Source organism: Pygocentrus nattereri, chromosome 21, assembly GCF_015220715.1.
Source record: "Pygocentrus nattereri isolate fPygNat1 chromosome 21, fPygNat1.pri, whole genome shotgun sequence".
Taxonomy (NCBI): Eukaryota; Metazoa; Chordata; class Actinopteri; order Characiformes; family Serrasalmidae; genus Pygocentrus; species Pygocentrus nattereri.
Window position 1 is genome coordinate 10,455,681 of NC_051231.1, and position 20,222 is coordinate 10,475,902.

At 40.3% G+C, this 20,222-nt stretch overlaps 1 protein-coding gene across 4 annotated transcripts in view; it reads right to left on the bottom strand.

Annotated features, from left to right (window-relative positions):
- asic1b (acid-sensing (proton-gated) ion channel 1b) overlaps positions 1–20,222 on the bottom strand; it is a 363,281-nt gene that overhangs the window by 22,592 nt on the left and 320,467 nt on the right. For all 4 annotated transcript variants that reach the window (XM_017684694.2, XM_037532193.1, XM_037532192.1 and 1 more), the window contains 3 exons: positions 10,532–10,682; positions 3,241–3,297; positions 1,521–1,674 (listed from right to left, as the gene is read on the bottom strand). In XM_017684694.2, coding sequence (XP_017540183.1) covers positions 1,521–1,674; positions 3,241–3,297; positions 10,532–10,682 — 362 coding nt within the window. The remainder of the gene's footprint in view (positions 1–1,520; positions 1,675–3,240; positions 3,298–10,531; positions 10,683–20,222) is intronic.

Consider the following 20,222-nt stretch of genomic DNA (forward strand, 5'->3'; position numbering starts at 1 on the left):
CTAAAGAGCACCACTAGTAGTTGATAATGAAGTAATTTTAGGAGATCTTTACTGCTATCCCTAGTAACTCAATTCCAAGGGGCAAGGTGGCACTTGAAATCAAGGGGTAGGGGTAAAATTAAGAAATGGGATTGGGCCAAAGTACCTTCCGTCCAATGAATGCTGTGATAGGCTCCAGCTCCCCCCGTGACTCGGAAGGATAAACGGCTTAGAAAGTGTGTGTATGTGTGTGATTGGGCCAAAGTCTTGGTATTGATATCGATAGGGCCAGAATGGGACATATTTTCAGACCAGGAGTTACATGAGGCAGACCAGCGCACCCCACAAACTAATACTAGCTAAAAAAGTTTAGGTCAACATTTCCCACTGCCCAACTGCTCACATATGTCCTCATCCTCCATAAGTAGCTTATTTGATTTTGTCTTCTCACTGCCACCGTGTTTTTTTTGTCTTGCAGTTGTTGTCCACCTTCATATTATTCATGTATGAAAATTACTGCATTGGTAATGAATAATAATGAGCTCTGCAGAGTACTGGCTGTTGTGTCAGCCAGCAGCAGATTCACACCGTCATGCTGAAATTGATAGGATAATTTGCTGAGGCTGATGTTTGCATTTTATTTGAAATTCTGTTCCACCTTAAATGGTACAGCAGGTACATGCTAGCACCCGTATAGGCATCTGAATGCAACTGTGGCATAATTTAAGGTAGAAGGGGAAATGATAATAAGAATCTAATTTCAGCTTCATCTAATGTCTATCCACTGTACGAGACTCAGTTACAATGGCTGCTGGTTGAACCCCTGATTTACTACAGAGATACATGTGGGAGTTTTATTTATGTTTTCTCTGGGCATTCTTGCACTCATAAGCATGAGTTTATACATTAGCTCACAGTAATCAGCCCAAAATGGAATTCTCCCGAGTCTTCCGATTAACCACTCTGACATTGGGTATCTGCAGGCCCGAATGATCCCAGGGGCCTGAGCCACTAGGGGTCCCCTGTAAGCAATTACAAGAAAATCCACATGGCTGTTTTGACTCGTGGTAGGAACTTTACTAGCAACACAGCAGAAAAAGTTTTTCCAATACACAAGTACTGGAAAGAAAAAGTGTCTTGGCCTTTCTACCTAGTATTACTGTTTAAATGCTAACTCTCAATTATTTTTGTTGTCTAACTTTTTGGCATTTTATTGGCATTTTTGTCTGATGCTCTTATCCAGAGCGACTTACAATTTGATCATTTTACACAAATGGCCTAACTGCATGTCTTTTGGACTGTGGGAGGAAACCCACACAGACAACATGCAAAGTCCACACAGAGAGGACCCCGGTCGGGGAATCGAACCCAGGCCCTCCTTGTTGTGAGGTGACAGCGCTACCCACCACGCCACCGTGCCGCCCACACAGCAGTTTGGGCAGTTTGTCTTGTATTTAAGTAGAATTTGAGCAACCATTAGCTGGGGACCACAAAAGCAGTCTGGCAGCCATGATCACTGCACTGTAAGTGATGGCACTCACGAGATGTACTGCTCTGATTTGTTGAACTTCTTGGCCAGGTACTTGGCCGAGGCTTTGCTGGGGATCTTGACGAAAGACAGCTCTTTGCCATAACGCGTCATGTTGCAGGGCGTCTCACACACGCAGTAATCGTTGTCTCTCTCCACCAGAAAATCTACAGTGAAAGAGAAAGCGACGCCTTTAAATAGGACGATACTCACATCGGAAAACAATAAGAACAGGAGTAGGTGAAATAAAAGTGTGATCAGACTGTGGTGGTGGACGAATTTAATGTTCCTCTGTCCCCCATGTATACAGCTTGAAATGCTGAAATTCTTATATTTTATGAAAGATGTGATAGGAGGTGGATTGTAACAGAGCAAGAGGAGTGATGGGAAGTGGATTAATGCAGAGTGAGAGGAGTGATGGGAGGTGGATTGAAACAGAGTGAGAGGAGTGATGGGAGGTAGATAGAGGCAGAGTGAGAGAACTGATGGGCGTTGGATTGAGGCAGAGTGAGAGGAGAGATGGGAAGTGGATTAATGCAGAGTGAGAGGAGTGATGGGAAGTGGATTAATGCAGAGTGAGAGGAGTGATGGGAAGTGGACTGAGGCAGAGTAAAAGGAGTGATGGGAAGTAGATTGAGACAGAGTGAGAGGAGTGATGGAAGTAGATGTAGAGAGAGAGAGGAGTGATGGGAGGTGGCTAGAAGCAGAGTGAGAGGAGTGATGGGAGATGGATAGAGGCAAAGTAAGAGTAGTGATGGGAGGTGGATAGAGTGAGAGGAATAATGGGAAGTGGATTGAAGCAGAGTGAGAGGAGTGATGAGAATACATGGAGGCAGAGTGAGAGGAATGATTGGAGGTGCACTGAGGCAGAGGGAGAGGAGTAATGGGAAGTGGACGGAGGTAGAGTGAGAGGAGTGATGGGAAGTGGATTGAGGGAGAGGAGTGATGGGAGGTGTATTGAGGCAGAGTGAGAGGAGTAATGGGAAGTAGATGTAGAGAGAGAGAGTGATGGGAGGTGGCTAGAGGCAGAGTGAGAGGAGTGAGAGGAGGTGGCAGAGTGAGAGGGGTGATGAAAGTGGATGGAGAGTGGGAGGAGTGATGGGAGGTGGATTGAGGCAGAGTGATAGGAGTGATGAAAGGTGGATAGAGGAAGAGTGAGAGGAGTGATCAGCAGAGGATTGAGGCAGAGTGAGAGGAGTGATGGAAAGTGGATTGAGGCAGAGTGAGAGGAGTGATGGGAAGTGGATGGAGAGAGAGAAAGGAGTGATGGGAGTGGATGGAGAGTGTGAGAGGAGTGATGTGAAGTGGATTGAGGGAGAGGGAGAGGAGTGATGAGAGTGGATGGAGGGAGAGTGAAAGGAGCGATGGGAGGTGGATAGAGGCAGAGTGAGAGGAGTGATGGGAGTGGATGGAGAGAGAGTGAAAGGAGGGATGGGAGGAGGATTATGGGATAGTGCGAGGAATGATGGGAGGTGGAGTGAGGCAGAGTGAGGAGAGGAGTCATAAATCGAACAGAAGTGTCATCGCCTCGGGTCCAGTGATCTGTAACGAGGAGCGGTCCTGCTTAGTGATACTGAGGGCCGAGCAGATCCGTCTCTCTTTTCTCTAAATGGGTCACTTACTCTCTCTCTTTCTCTCTCTCTCTCTCTCTCTCTCTCTCTCACACACACACACACACACACACACACACACGCACACACACACACACACACACACACACAACTTCTACTCACCCAAAGCTGGATCTGCACACTCTTTATATTGTTCTGGAGTGCAGTATGGAGCATCTCCTAAAGAGAGAGAGAGAGAGAGAGAGAGAGAGAGAGAGAGAGAGAGAGAAAGAGAGAGAGGGGTGGGGTTTGGGGGGGTGGGATGAAGAAAGATAGGGGAGAGAGAGAAAGGGGGAGTCAGGAGAAAACAGAAAAGGGGAAGAAGGCAGAGAGAATAACAGAAAGAGAAAGAAGGATGGAAGAGAGGATAAAGAGATGGGGTTAAGGGGAGGGAGAGACAGAGCGAGAAAGAGAAAAAAAGGAAGTGAGAATGGTGAGTGGAGAGAGATGTGGAGAGGAAAGGGGGAGAAACAGGACGACAGAATGGGGTGGAGAGACATGGGGAGGTAGGGAGAGAGAGAGAGAAAGAAAGAGAGAGACAGAGGAACAGAAAGGACAGGGGGTTGGAGAGAGAGGAAGAAGAGAGGGGGAAAAGAGAATGACAGGAAGAGAGAAGAGGGATGGAAAGAGATAGAGGGAGAGAGGGAAAGAGGCGAGAGACAATAACAAAGAGAGAAAGAGGGGGAAAGAGGAAAATCAGAAAAAGAAACAGATAGTAAGACAAAGAGAGAGAACGGGAGTAGAGGGAGAAAGAGAGAGAATAACAAAGAGAACAGTGGGGTGGAGAGAGAAAGAGGGAGAGAAGAAAAAAGGCAAGAGAGAGAGAACACAAAGAGAGAAAGAGGCAGAGAGAAATAGGAAAAGAAAAAGATAAGAGAAAATCAGAGAAAACGAGAGAGAGAGAGAGAGAGATACAGCGAGAGAGAGAGAACAAAAACAGGAGAGGGATGAGAGACCCTGTCAGCATCAGTAAAGAAAAACAAGCAACAAACGGCCAAAATAATAGAAGTCAATCAGAACCCAAAAGCACAAAAATAAGAAAATGAACTGGAAAGAAAGAGAAGGAGAATGAAACGTGGAGAGAGAGCAGAACAAAGAGAACATGATGTTCTGGCCTTCTGAAAGACGCTGTGGTTAGAGAGCGAAGCAGCTGCTGCTGGTGCTTTAATTAAAGCGTGTCACTGTCAATCACGCTGTCCTTATCTGCCTGCAACTTCTCCTTCAAATCTGATCTCATCATTTAATTGTTTTCATTAATTCTACGCTGTATTTCACTCTGAATGTACCAGGCCCCTCACAGAGAGAGAGGGAAAGAGAGATGGAGAGAGAGAGAGAACGAGTACATCCAAGATGAAGCAAATGACTTTCTGCCATTATTGCTCATTATGTTTTGCCACTCACACCTCTGACTAATGAGAATAGTCTCGAGAAATTATCAATAGGAGCGTCCAGGAGACAAAAGCTCAGCGCTCACACTCCGACTGGCACTTACAGCGCTGTGGAAAAGGTTTAAGCCATCACTCACACACGACTGTAGAACTTTCTGCTTTGTTAAAAAGAGGCTCACTATTAGGATCAGACAGCACGCAACATCCCAGAGGACCTGGAGAAGCCTTAAAGACACAAGGTGGATATTAAAACATGTCTTTTAGGGTCATATAACAGAAACTTCTCAAGTCTGAAATCATATCATATCTGTGTAGTTGCCATGACAACTTTAGTTGGAACTGAATTTATGACAGAACTATTATAGAACAAAAGATCTTAAGTTCATAATCTTATGCATTCACTCCAGATAGGAAAACAGGGTTACAGAAACACCTTAATTAGACTAACTCTCCTAAATACTGTCCTAACTTCAGGACAAACCCCAGAGGGGTCTTAACTTCGGTTTTAACCATCTGTTTCTATCATTTTGTGCAGCGATAGGCAGCAGATTTCACTATAACTCATATAAAGATGTTACATTTATCTAGACTGAAAACTGCTTTGACTTCCGAGTTTTATTCCTAACAGAATTTTAAAACCCCAAACCTCCAGCGTCCCCTCTTATTTAGGGTTGGGATGGCTACTGAGAAATTAGTAGCCAACTACTGTGTAGCTACTTTCCAAAAATGTGTAGCTAGCTATGTTTTAGCTCCTTTTCCAGAAAGAGTAGTGAGCTACTTTTTAGCTAGTTATTAGTAATAGTCTATTATGAAAAACGGGTTGGCAACATGCAGTTCTTTTACTGCCCTGTAGCGTCTCCACAGCAGAACTAGATTTTTAGCAGTGCGGACAACCTTGTCTAGCTAGTAGCTAACGAAATGACAAAAAGAAAGATTAAAGACAAACATCGGTCATTTTGAGACGAACGGATTTATTTGCATTTATACGTACTTAGCTGGTTTCCTGATACGCTTTATCTGCAACAAGAAACTGTCAAACAATAAGTCGCAATGTTAAAGTCAGTTTCTCTTTCGCCAGCTTCTCATTCAAATTTTCCCGTTCCACCCTCGTAAAAGTCAAACATGGAGAGGCATTTTACAAGAAGCTGTTCTACTCTTGAGAAAAAGTTTCCTGACAGAGATGTGAGAAAAGCGGCTACAGCTGACCTAAAGGTTAAAGCAGAGCGAAATAAGTCTGCATTAATATTTTTAGCCTGTTCTAGCACATCAGCACATACTGAGATATCTTTACAGCCAAGATGGTAAAATTGACATAAAATGTTGTGGCTCACCGGGTGGTTTCATTTTTGTTGAAAGGACAAAACGGCTCTTCTTAACATTTTGGTTCCCAGCCCCTGAGCTAAGCCTACTAGTAAGGGGTGATCAGCGCGTGGGGCCAGTGCATGATTGTTTGCTCAAACTGTCCACGGCTCAGTCAGGAATGCACAATCACCACTAGCCCCATTAACAACTGCGTTCTATGGTTCACATTTTGCACGGATGGAGTGAAGCCTGCAGCGAAATTGAAGAGAAAATTTTTGCTAGAGCTACACAAAGATTTGTAGGAGCTACAGCTACTCGTAGTTATTAGCTTCATGTATTAACGTTGATGAAAAGTCATTATGTAAAATATCACAGTAATGGTGGTGAATAATGAGGGAAACTGAAAGCGAAACCGTAGAGTGGTCACTCTGAAAAACAGCAGGTGACGCTCTCACAGTATTCTTAACTTTTAGTTTATTCACTTTAACTCACTTTAATTTTGTTTGACCGTTTTGTGCACCAGTAACAGTAGCAGCTGCCTGATAAACTAACTTGATTACTTTCATTGCATGTTTACGTTTCAGCTGTGTGTGTATTCTCTGTTGCTAGGAAACAGATATTACAACGGATTGTCTACTTCGATCAAGTAAGTTATGCTTTCTTAACTTGAAGTGAGATGCTGTAAGATAAGATTCCTAAATTAAGATAAGATGTGGTTCTGTAATATGGATTTGTGAAAAATCGTACCTTGACCTGTTAGATCTTTAGTTAAGACAAAAAGGAAGTTGTCAGAATCCTAAAAGATAAAAAATATTTTTTCACATTTCCTCTGCAAAGAGCTCTGTTGATGAATAGACTTGCTGCAATTTCAATTTGCAGTCCAGCTAAATTGGGTACCAGGCTGAAAGCAAAAATAGAGAAGTCCATTACTTCAACTATTTCATACCTTGTGCTGATTAAATTGCCCTATCAGTGAGTAAAACATTAAAAATTCAAAATGAGATCAAATGATAATAAATAAAATACAGGCTGGAGACACTTCAATTTCAGAAGGAACACTTTGGGTCATCTGTCATTTCTGGTCTTTCAGTAATTAGTTTAAAACTAAACTAAGTTAAGGGCCAGTGTGAGCGTTTCACATATAATGTGACACTAACATCGTGTATATATTTGTTTCAGTCTTGCGCTCATAACTACCAACAGTGAGAATTAAAACACAGAAAAATATGGAAATACACTGTTAACAGACATACACTGATTAGCTCAATCATTATGACTATTTACAGATGAAGCAAATAATGTTAATTATCTCATAATAATGGTGCATGTCAAAGTCTTAGATATATATGAGCATATTAGGCCCTTTTTCTCCACTAGTCGACACTTGGCACTGGGCTTTTCAATGGCTGTGTGTGCTTAATTAAAGACCCAAGTCAATAATAGGTGCACCTTAAAGTGGCTGAATTCAAATTAGAAGAGCTGTCTGGATACTTTTGGACATGTAGTGTATATCTGATATAGATTCATGCAGTCTGTTGCTGTATTTAATTCTTTAAGTCATTAAGTTTCATTATATTTCAACCGTAGTGCTGTCAGCCAGTTTTAGTGGAATTTGAAATTCTTATTGATTTCACTGATGAAATTGGTCTGCAAACTATCCACAAAGGCGTCTTCTTGAAACCTCAATCCACAAAACATAAAATATATCATCATGTGTTTCCATGAGAGAAGACTATATTCAATTGGTTTAAAAATTCTTGGTATGTCTTATACAGTTAATATCTCTATGTGGTGCAGTACCTGATGTTCTACAGTGGGTAAATTGTTCCAATGCACGTCTCATCTCTTTCATTCTGTGCCTGAATACAAATGACATACTGTACCTTAGAAATGACTAATGACATCCATTCTAACAGAATGTAGCCAATTTCGCCACAAGCCAACATTTCTGCTAATAGCTTTGCTAGTTAGAGCAGAAAATCTGTGCTACAAACATGTAGCATGACTAAACAGCCGGCAGATTGTGTTTCCCCTGTCAGCCAAGCCCTTCACTGCACCACACTGCTGGCTGGAAACTAATCGAATTTTGTTCCACTCGGTTCCAGCCTTAAGTCACAGCACGTCCAGATGCCTCTCCAGGACTCGTCAGAGCTGGAAGTGAGACTGGACCTGATATGAGTGATGGTGAAAGTGCAAGAGTGATGTTAACATTGAATCACTCAAACAATTTGAGCCAAATGTATCTGATCCAGTGTGATTCGAAGGTTCAATACCCATGTGTCGTGACCTCACGTCACATGTGCTAAGGGTTTCCCATGTAGTCTGAAATAGCCTATGTTATATGAGGTCATGTGTGAAAGCTGTAGCCTATGTCTTTTCTTAAAGATCCCACGTAACGCATGCTTCGGTTTTCACATGCGGTCTCACGTAACATTGGCTATGGCTGTAACACATGACCTCATGTAACTTAGGTTACGGCTCTCACACATCAACTCATGTAACATAGGCTATGGCTTTCACATGTGACCACACATAACATAGGCTACAGTTTTCACGTTACCTCACAAAACAAGCTACGGCTTTTTGCATGTGACCATTCGTAACATAGGCTTTGGCTTTCCTAAGTGACATCACCTAACAGAGGCTATCACACATGATTTCATGTAACTTAGGCTACGGCATTCACACATGGCCTCATGTAACATAGGTTACCTCTTTCACGTGACCTCACATAACACAGGCTACCATATTATCATGTGACCTCGTGGAACATAGACTAAAGCTTTCACACATGACCTCACATAACACAGGCTACAGCTTTCACGTATGACCTCTCGTAACACAGGCTACAGCTTTCACGTATGACCTCTCGTAACACAGGCTACAGCTTTCACGTATGACCTCTCGTAACACAGGCTACAGCTTTCACGTATGACCTCTCGTAACACAGGCTACAGCTTTCACGTATGACCTCTCATAACTCAGGCTACAGCTTTCACGTATGACCTCTCATAACACAGGCTACAGCTTTCACGTATGACCTCTCGTAACATAGGCGACAGCTTTCACGTATGACCTCTCATAACACAGGCTACAGCTTTCCCGTATGACCTCTCGTAACACAGGCTACAGCTTTCACGTATGACCTCTCGTAACACAGGCTACAGCTTTCACACATGACCTCACATAACACAGGCTACAGCTTTCATGTATGACCTCTCGTAACATAGGCGACAGCTTTCACGTATGACCTCTCGTAACACAGGCTACAGCTTTCACGTATGACCTCTCGTAACATAGGCGACAGCTTTCACGTATGACCTCTCATAACACAGGCTACAGCTTTCACGTATGACCTCTCATAACACAGGCTACAGCTTTCACGTATGACCTCTCGTAACACAGGCTACAGCTTTCACGTATGACTTCTCGTAACACAGGCTACAGCTTTCACACATGACCTCACATAACACAGGCTACAGCTTTCATGTATGACCTCTCGTAACATAGGCGACAGCTTTCACGTATGACCTCTCGTAACACAGGCTACAGCTTTCACGTATGACCTCTCATAACATAGGCGACAGCTTTCACGTATGACCTCTCATAACACAGGCTACAGCTTTCACGTATGACCTCTCATAACACAGGCTACAGCTTTCACGTATGACCTCTCATAACTCAGGCTACAGCTTTCGTGTGTGACCTCTCGTAACATAGGCGACAGCTTTCACGTATGACCTCTCATAACATAGGCTACAGCTTTCACGTATGACCTCTCATAACATAGGCGACAGCTTTCACGTATGACCTCTCATAACATAGGCTACAGCTTTCCCACATGACCTTACATAACACAGGCTACAGGTTTTGCATGTGAACTTGTGTCACATAGGCTAACTGTATCATGAATGCATATATGACAGTTCACTTGAAAGTGCAATGCATACAGTTTGACACTTATCTATCCCATATTTTCTGTGTGAATGTTATGGCCCTTGATACATTACATGTATTTAGGCGTAAAATATTCTAGTCTACCATGCTTATCGTTTTTCTTTCTTTCTTTATTACAAGTAATTTACATGTCATAGGAACACATGCTGTTTTCATCAACTCCTTTCAGTTATATGCAACAAAAGATATTATTAGTACTGTATCCAGCAGCAGCAGAGGCATAAATCACTGTGATTGTTGCAAACTGAAACCAATATGTGACGACAGAGAGAACATGCAATTCAGACTATCTCGCTTATTTTTACCACTGTTATGGGAAGGAACTGTCTTATCTAGCTCCGCAACTGCTGGTGGAAATCCCTGAAAAACTGAAGTGATCTTTGCTTAATGTTGAGTTTCTGTTTAACATGCAATGCTACCACGCTGGACTATGTTGTTGCAGCTAGTCAAAAGTGACAACAACAAATTTGCCCCCGTGATTTGCCCCATGCTAATATTAACAAAACACTACACCTGTTCTATCCCAGCAATGTGACCTTTCACAGACATACGAAATAAATTTCATTTAAAATTAATAAAACACTCTAAATGTACATATGCTGACAGGTTTATCACTACGTTTAATGGGAGTTTATATCAGCGTTCTGTAAAGCTTGTCCAACAGCAGCTATCAAGGTAGTCATTTGTAGGCAGAGCATGCAGAAGGGAATTGAGTCTGGAGATGAAGTGTGTGGTGGTCAATGGACGACTGTATGGTCAGTTCGTACCGGGCATGTGCACCATGCGGCAGTTGCAGTTCTCCACCAGATATCGTGTCTCACAGTCAATGCGGCAGGCCGTGATGCTGTACGTGCTGAAGAAGTCTGAGTCCATTGGAGCGTCTCTACAGTCTCCCCACGGAGGAGGAAGATACGTCAACTAGAGGCACACACACACACACACACACACACACACACACACACACACACACACACTCACGCACAAACGCACGCACGCACATGCACATGCACACACACACACAAAGAAATATATATTAGTTACACAGAAGGGGATAAAGAGAGGAGACATAGATTAATAAAGCATAGATCAAAGACAGAAAGAGAAATAGAGAATTAAAAGCTACTGAAAGGAAAAATTAACAGAACAACAAATTTGAAAAATGTGGCAAGGAGAAAGGAAGAAAAATAACTAATGAAAGGAAACAAGAAGAGAGAGAAATAACAAAAAACGTAAAGAAAGAAAGAAAAACTGAAATAAGGAAAGAAAGAACAAATGAAAGAAAAAATGGAGAGAAAATGAATGCAAAATTGAATGAAAGAAAGAAAAACTGAATGAAGGAAGGAAAAGGAAAGAAAATTGAAAAAATAAGAGTTAAAGAGAAATAGAAAAGAATTAAAGAAGTAAAGAGCGAGAGAAACAAACAAAACATAAGAAAGACTAACTATTACTTCAATTTCATTGTGCAAGTGTACGAGTACAATGCAATGACAATAAAGTTCACTCATTCATTCATTAATAAAACAGAATAAACGTAAAGAAAAAGAAAGGAAAGTGAAAAGCAAAGAAAAAGCAAGAACAAGACACAACAAGGCAGGAAAGAAAGACGGAATGAAGGAACAAAAAAAAGGAAAAAGAATGAAAGAAGAAGGCAGAAATAAACAAACATATAAATAAATAAACAAATAAATAAACAAATCTCACATTATTCTACACACAGAGTAACAATCTATGTATACAGATATAATGGAGAATTAATGATAATATTCAGTCTCTAACTCGCTCTCCATCACACAGCAACACACAACCTGTCCTGAGTGTGATGGTCCTCTGCTCCTCATAACACCCCCCCCCCCCGTCCCCGTGTTGCATTAAGATGCAGAGGGATCAGCTCCAGCAGCTCATCCATCAGCTCTCATTTCATGACTGTTTACGCCCCAACCTAATTACCTTAATCCTGCAATCATTTCCTATTCCAACTCAGGAGCCTCAGAGCCCGAAAAGAAATAAACACAATTCGCAGTTCAGCAGAGGCCGTGTTGGACAGAGGATGGAGTGCTGAGTTTGCTGTGGATTTACTCCGCCAGGTAATGACAAACGCACCGCTCCGAAAAGAACCACCACTTTTTTTTAACACTGTCAAAGTTTCACTCCCCAGTCCATATATACAGTGAACATATACATGTCTTGAAGTGTGATGGTAATTACAGCCAGACTGATAAACTGGTTTGGCGATATTATCAGCCGATATGAGCTAATGGCAGATAAATAATTAACAATGACAACTGAAATTACATTAAAAAAAAGAAATGGAGAGACAGAAGGCATGTTATGAGTGTTGATGGGTAGCTTGGCCAACAGAGGGCGTCTGTTTACAATACACACATCTGGAAGGCTACAAATCACAACAATTAGCTGACCCAGGCAGGGTTGAGCAGTGTACCCCACGACAGACATCACCTGCACTCATGGTAACCCGATAATTGTCACGAGATATAAATTACTTAATCCCTTAAAATTCCAGGCTGTTTACATACTAAGGCCTATTATTCAGTAACTACAGGTAAAACTGGCTGAACTATTCTTCGGTTAAAAAAGTATGTAATAAAACTTTAGGACCACTGGCTGGACCAGGACTTTTAAGGGGATAAGTAATAATAAAAATATCCCCATCACTTTTCCTCTTAGCCTAAATAAGCCTGGCAATATTCATGTCAGCCATGCCCACTTTTGCTGCAGTAACATGAAAGCCGGTACTGTCAGGAAAACATTCAAATTAGCCAATGTTTAATGTTACAGTAGTTGAGTGGTGTAGACTCAGCTGTTAACAGACTTATAGATGTATTTATGAAACATTGTGTCGGTTTTAGTAACAAACTACAAACTACAAACTAGTAACAAACTCGTGTAAACAAACTACAGTCCTGTCTTTTCTGTTCTCAACATCGCTTACAGCAGCTTTTAACGCTGTTCTTTACTAAATTAGGTTACTCGTAAAGCTATACGTCAACTAAGGCTGTGTTTGGCTTATTCTGTCTAAATGAAGCAAATCAATGTTGTCGGAAGAAAACCTTGTATCTTCATTTTTTGTCGCATTTTACATTATTTGAAAATGCCTATTATCCTTTACACTGTCTAAAAGAAATGGCCTAAAATAACTGGTTCCATTGACTTACATTAAAAGTAAAATGGATTTTTTCCTTTTCCTGTAAAGTTATCGTTTTGGACATACAAGGTTTGCTTGTTAAATATATCTGCGACTTGCATGCCTAGTTATTGTAGTCATTTGAAATGATTAAATCAGAGGGAACACATAAATAAATGCGAGCTGAACAAGTATCTAACCTGACTTGGTTTCCAAAAAAGTGATCTAATGTTTCTTTCAAATGTGTAGTGTGTACATTGTAATGGCACTACTTTGCTAGAGTGCAGAGTCTCAAAAGGGAGTTTCGTTACAGTTAGTCCAAAAGTACTATTTTTAACAATAAAACTTATCTTTAAAATGCATGTCATGTTATCTTGGTAAGGATAATTAAATAATTACACATAACAAATGTTAGGGAAAATTTTTATTCATGTTATGTATTTTTGAAGAACAAAGAATACTGGCCAATGTATCTAATATATCAGATTTTTAAACCATCAAATACTGAAATCAGAATCAATCTTAAAATCCTATAGTGATCAGACTCTGTTGTTGAAAAATAGTGGTAAATTGGGAAAAGTTTTTTGGGGGGCTATTTTGCCTCACAAAACTCTGCACAAACCATTCCGCCTTGAAAGGATTTTTAAAGTAGTTCTAGCCCACAATTGCTCTAAAACGTAATGGAAAGCAATGTTTCAGGCATCAGGTAGCATACCCATAACCATTTCATTTAATAACCTACTGTGTGGGAGCTTTTAGAGTGGGACATCTGGTTCCTATCACCACCACTGGGAACTGTTCTGACTGAAGTTTCTCTAGAATGGAGCATTTCACACCAAACTACTCTGAATGACTGTTTAATAATTCTTAATAATTTGATCTTAATAATTAAAATCATGTAAAATCACTAAAATGTTGAAAATCTGTGTAGTTCTCCTTTAACTGTTCATTTTAATGTCATATGGCAGTGTTAAAGCTTGTTTAAAGCAACTGAAAGCAAAAATAGAGCACCGCATGAAAGAGGAATCATTCAAACAGAAACCTTCCACACCACATTAAGCAGGCAGGTTGTATTTTACCTATAAATAAATGAGCTATTCCTCTAATTTAGTCTGAAAGTTAAATCTGCCTTTATAGATTCACACAGTCTGTCACAGTATTAAGAAATAAACTGAATTTTCAGATCAATAATACAGATTTAACCACGCTCCATTAACTTCATTCGCAATAAATTCACTCATGTTCAGCAGGAACACCAATGAGTGTGTTTACATGCACTCAATGATCCGATCATAATAGCTTTTCTCCAGTTATCTGATTATTTAAATAGTCATGCAAACACTCCAATCTATAAATCTGATTAAGAAATCTAATGAAGAGAGCTGGATTTTAGTTCAGTAATCAGATTTCTCAGTGCATATAAACTCTTACTCTGATTTCTTTTGAATTTCTCAGTCTGTGCATGCACAAGAATAGATGGTGGTACTAGAAATAAGCAAGCAGTGTTGCTATGAGCCAAACCAAGCATGAAAAAACAATTAAAATATTCTTCATCTTCTAGATGATGTATGTTCATATATTCAGGTAAAGCGGTGCAACATTTTAATAAAAGGCAGCAGTTGAAGTTTGAGTTTTACAGTAGGTTTACGTCATGTCTTTTTCTGTGAGTTCATTGACGGGTTGCAAAGCAGTAACCTGATTACTGCCTGACTCACGTAGACCCGGAGTTTCCCATTATCTTATTACTGAAGTGCATATACACGTGTTGATCAGATTACTGACAAAACCTGATTTTATACAATTATCAGACCATTACGTGCATTTAAACACACTCAGTGATTCACAATAAGAGTCCCATATAATTCTACTGTTAAATATAGGTTTACTTGATTTAATTGTGCATTAAAACATTCATTAATCACTTTATATATTTACACTACTACTACTACTACTACTACTACTACTACTACTACTTACAATAATAACTATTCTTATTATCATTAGGGGACCAAGCACCAAAGGTGCTGGATCTCTATTGTTTTTGCTCATATTCACATACATCATTTTTCTCTGCCAAGATGAATCATGCAGACCACAACGTAAGTCATACAGACTTGAAACTCAGTAAATAAGTAGCAGTCCCTGCTGCTACTAAAACGCACAAGATAAGCCTGATTGGCCTAAAACGTTTTACATTTTGGAATTGAGATTTTGATAAACTGTGTAAAATTGTCTTTCCCCCACCACAGCACACAATAAAGCAAACTCATTAAAAAACCAATTGTCATTATTTTTCATTTTCTACAAATAAATAACTGGTCTCATATAATTATTTTTTTTAGCTGAAGAAGTCTGCAATTATATGTTATGACTGTTTGCTTGTATGTACAAACCTTGAAAGAAAAAGTAAGAAAGGTCACTAATCAATAACCATTACAGATGAAGGACATCAGATGAACTGTGAATCCCTATTCTTTATCTTTTGCCTCTGAAAAGGCTCCATCACTGGGCTGATTTGTCCTTGGACCCCATGTATTGCCATATGTGACTATAATTATCAGTTTTATCATTAGGAGTAGTTATTGCGTTTTGTTAATAAACATTAACCTAGATCTAATTATGTAAGCACATGAGTGATGTGGTTCAAATTCATACTCATGGGACAATAAATATGGGACATTGCATTTTCCTTGCATTTTTTCAACTGAACCCTTTTGGAAAAGACCACCTGACCAGGGATTAGCTAATATAGGTAGGCATGTGTATAGGCATCTACACCCAGTGGTCACTTTATTAGAAACATCTATTGCATAGGTCCACTTTAACAGATTACAGTCAGAGACTGCAGCCCATCTGCTCTGCTGAAAATGGTCCACAACTCAAATGAATAATATCTGGTCAACTGTGGTCAGAGACTGACCAAAGATGAATGGGGTAGAGGGTGGCTGATAAATTGTGTGTCATCAGATGGGTAATTGTGCACCAATACAGTGGACCTATAAGGTTGCTGGGGCTCATAAAGTGGCCACTCAGTGAAAAAGTACAACGTGGTGGTTTCTAATAAAGTGGATGATGAGTGTGTGTGTGAGTACATCCAGAGAAGCAGTGTGGTCAAGGAAGACAACACAAAGAATGGACTAAAGAGTGAAAAGGTGCAGAGCCTCTGCAGTTATATTAGTAGATGAGCATGCAATATGTGTCTGAAATTAGTGTTCTAGATAAACACACAAACTACATAATGGAATACCTACTAATTGTGAAACGTTTGTGAAGCGTAAGGTTTAAAAGGTGCAGTGAAATAATAGAGCCGTCAACAAAATCCAGATAAAAGAGAAAATGCTTCAAAAAAAGTTCCGTGATGAAGAGACGTTAATAAACTACAGATCAAAACAAAATACATAATTAGTAGCAACCTGGAAATATTATATGTCCAAAATGATTCTATAATGATAGAGAAAGCAGTGTGACATTGAGAATGAAGAAAGAAAAAAGAATTTGCCTCATATTTGAAAGCTGATTATTAAATCTCAAGCTAGATCATTTGAAGAGGAGTGAAGAAAAAAGTCAAAGTGAAAAAACGCAGATGTTTCCTGTAGCGTCGCAGATGAAATCAGATGCGTGCGGAAAGTAGAACAAGGGAAACTTTAATAAAAAAGACGTAATCTTAGCTCGAATTCAAAACAGACGTGGGTCAAAACCAAAACAATCTGAAGGATGAGACATGAAATCAAAGTCCAGAAAACAGTCCAGAAGGTCAGAACACGGAGATATCTCACAGGCAGATAATCCACAGGGAAATAGCAAAAGGAGAAAAGAGTAAACAGGCAAACGGGTCATAAACGATCCGGCATAGAAACAATGGAAATGCTCAGTATGTCGTAAAACAAAACAATACTTCGCACTGAACCTGTGTTTCGCCCGGGCTTATAAGCTACAGCTAATAGCAAAACACAGGTGAACCACATTAGTATTCCGGAGAGTGACACCTGTGATTGGAGCATGCAGGCAGGTCAGAGGTAGCAGGAGACATGTGACTTCCTGGAGGAGTCTGGGGGATGGTGTCCAAGGAATACGTGACATTTCCAAAACTGTAGCTACAGAAAAAAATGGGACTCCGAACAACCACCTGGAAGAGCTGGTAGACACCCACACAGATCCATCAGATTAACAGCACTTAAAGCTTTCATCTTTGAGACAGAGGAGAAAATCAAGCTGCTTCAGATCTGAAAACATCCACAGGTGTTTCTGTCCAACCTTCCACTGTGAGAAGACAACTCAGCACTATGGGTCTGAAAGGATGTGTAGCTGTCAAGAAGAACCTCACTGAGAAAAGGAGACAGACACATCAAACAAAGAAGCTGAACAATGGACTGACCACCCCAGAGTCCAGACCTCAACATCACTGAATGTGTTTGGGACCACTTCAGAAAATGATCAACCAACTTCTAAGACTGAACTTTGTAGGTGTGGAAAAATACCCTCATATTTCTTTGACAAACTGAAAGTGAGTCTCATCAAAAGAATGGAAGCTGTAATGAAGGTAAAGAGCGGACACTAAAAAGAAACCTGCCGTTAATGGTACACTACATTTTCTACTGCAGTCCACTTACAATGTTTGTAAGAGTCATAATTCATAATTCATTGTTTAAATGATCATTTTTGAAATTCTCTTTATCCCTTAGTATTAAGCACCCTATTTATTGTTATTGGCCCATTATATTTTGATCTATGTGAATGAGCTCCGTTCTGATTGGCTGCCCTGTATCATACTTCATTCAAAACGTTTTACCTCAGTGCAAATGGAATGATTTCAGCTTTAGGCTGAATAGGTGGATGTATCTAAATGACTTCTGTGACATCACAAAAACAGTGAATTCAAAATGGGCTGTTTTGGCAGCACAATATTCCTGTTTCAATTGAATGGAACATGGAGTGACCATGATCTTTAGGACAACTTTTTACATAAACTGTCTTATGTTATTTATATGTTATGTCAAAAAAAGTGAGGAAATTTTTTAAAACTTATAAAGGGTGGTCTATGACTTTTGCACAGTACTTTAAAAGGTCCACAAACTGCATGTCTAAGTGAATCTGGTGCTGAATGTTGAGGAGGGAGGGAGGGAGGCATCAGTGCGAGCAGTCGGAAGAAATAAATACAGAGAAAATGGTGCTGCTCAGCGACAGCCAGAGGAACGAGGAGAGAAACCATTAGCATTAGCATTAGCATTCCCCAACACAAATATAGCCCCAGCTAAAAGCAGCAGGTTGGAATTGGTGAGGGAGGTAGAGAGAAAGGGGGGGGGGGGGGGTTAAATCATTGAAAGCTGCTTCTGCTGCAGCCTGTCACACACACACACACACACACACACACACACACACACTGTCCCCCCAGCAGCCTGCTGCCAATTCACTGTCAGCATACTAAACACAGCGATGACATGAGGGGAAACAGCCACCCACACTGAACCCACAGACACACGGAGCATTTGCACAGCCACTGTGTGTGTACAAACACATTCTGCAAGGATACACACACACACACACTCACACACTCACACACACACACACACACACACACACACACACACACACACAAAACACAAACACAACACACACACACACACATCGTGACTTTTAGAACAAAACCTCATATCTCCACAATGATAAGTTTACAGGAGAAGTAGAAAACATTTCCAGTCACAAAGGCCATAAAGTACAAGTCATACATTTTTCTGCTTCAGGAATAAAAGAGAAAACCAATTTAACAGAAAATTTCACAAAAGCATCAACAACTAAACATAATATCAAGGTTTTCAGTGTTGAGTGTGTCACTCTTCACTTTCATTCCAGCTTTCATTCTTTTCAGGAGACTCGCTTTCAGTTTCTCAGAAAAACCTGGAGACACAGCTCCAAAGTTCAGTCTTAGAAGTTGGTTGATCATTTTCTGAAATAATCAAACACATTGAGTGATGTTGAGGTCTGGACTTGAAGGTCTGTCTCCTTTTCTCAGTGAGGTCCTTCTTGGCAGCTACACGTCCTTTCAAACCCACAGCGCTGAGTTGTCTTCTCACAGTGGAAAGCTGGACATCAACGCCTGTGGATGTTTTCAGTTCTGAAGCAGCTTGATTTTCTCCTCTCTCTCAAAGACAAAAGCTTAAAGCTCTGTTTATCTGATGGGGGCAGTGCTGTTGTGTACCAGCTCTTCCAGGTGGTTGTTAGGAATCGTGAGGTCCTTCTTGGCAGCTACACGTCCTTTCAAACCCACAGCGCTGAGTTGTCTTCTCACAGTGGAAAGCTGGACATCAACGCCTGTGGATGTTTTCAGTTCTGAAGCAGCTTGATTTTCTCCTCTCTCTCAAAGACAAAAGCTTAAAGCTCTGTTTATCTGATGGGGGCAGTGCTGTTGTGTACCAGCTCTTCCAGGTGGTTGTTAGGAATCATTTGTTCTGTATTTTTTTATCATTCCCCTCAGAATAAATGGTCGTTTAAAATGAAGTAAAGAGTCATTTTGGCTGGAGATTAAATGAAAGGTGGTCTCTGCCTTTGGCACAGTACTATATGTTAATAAAGTGAGGTTTCCATTTGTGTTTTCCTCAGGTTTATGCAAAGGGCAGGCTGTTTTCTCAATGGTGTTAAAAATAATAATAAAAAATCAGGTTACAATATGGCAGTGAAGGTATGAAAAAAGTGTATGCAAGAGAGGACAGAAGTCTAGCCATTCACTCACAACAGCTCAAACCAACCGGATCTTACAGTTAGCTGTTGGGCTATTTTCAGCATTGAAATTAAGGGTAGCAAAGAAGTCAGGATTTGTACACATTTTAAACAGTGGAACTCCGTGACTTTTCTATGACTTTTCCATGACATAAAATGAAATTTCAATGCCAAACATTTAGCATAGCACTGGGTGTTACATCATCAACTCTGGTGTATCGTGATACTACATACTATTTCCTGATTTAGTGATATTTTTAGCAATATATTTGACCATTAAATGTTGTGGTATGCAGTCATTGATTATTTACATATAACCCATCTGCTTAAAATCCACAAAAATAAGGAAACTCATGAAGCACAGGTTCATTACACTGTGTGCATTACACTGTGATATGTTTAAAAATAACATGATACTGAATTTTATCAGTAACTGCCTAGCACTAATTTAACATAACATTTTCCGAGTGGAAAAGGGCCAAAATTATCTAAATATTAATTTAATATTGAAATATTATTAGCTAGTACATTAAAAGGCCGTTTAAATGGAATGACTATGAGTGATATTGAAATCTCACCCATGTACAGTCATCTGCACCAGG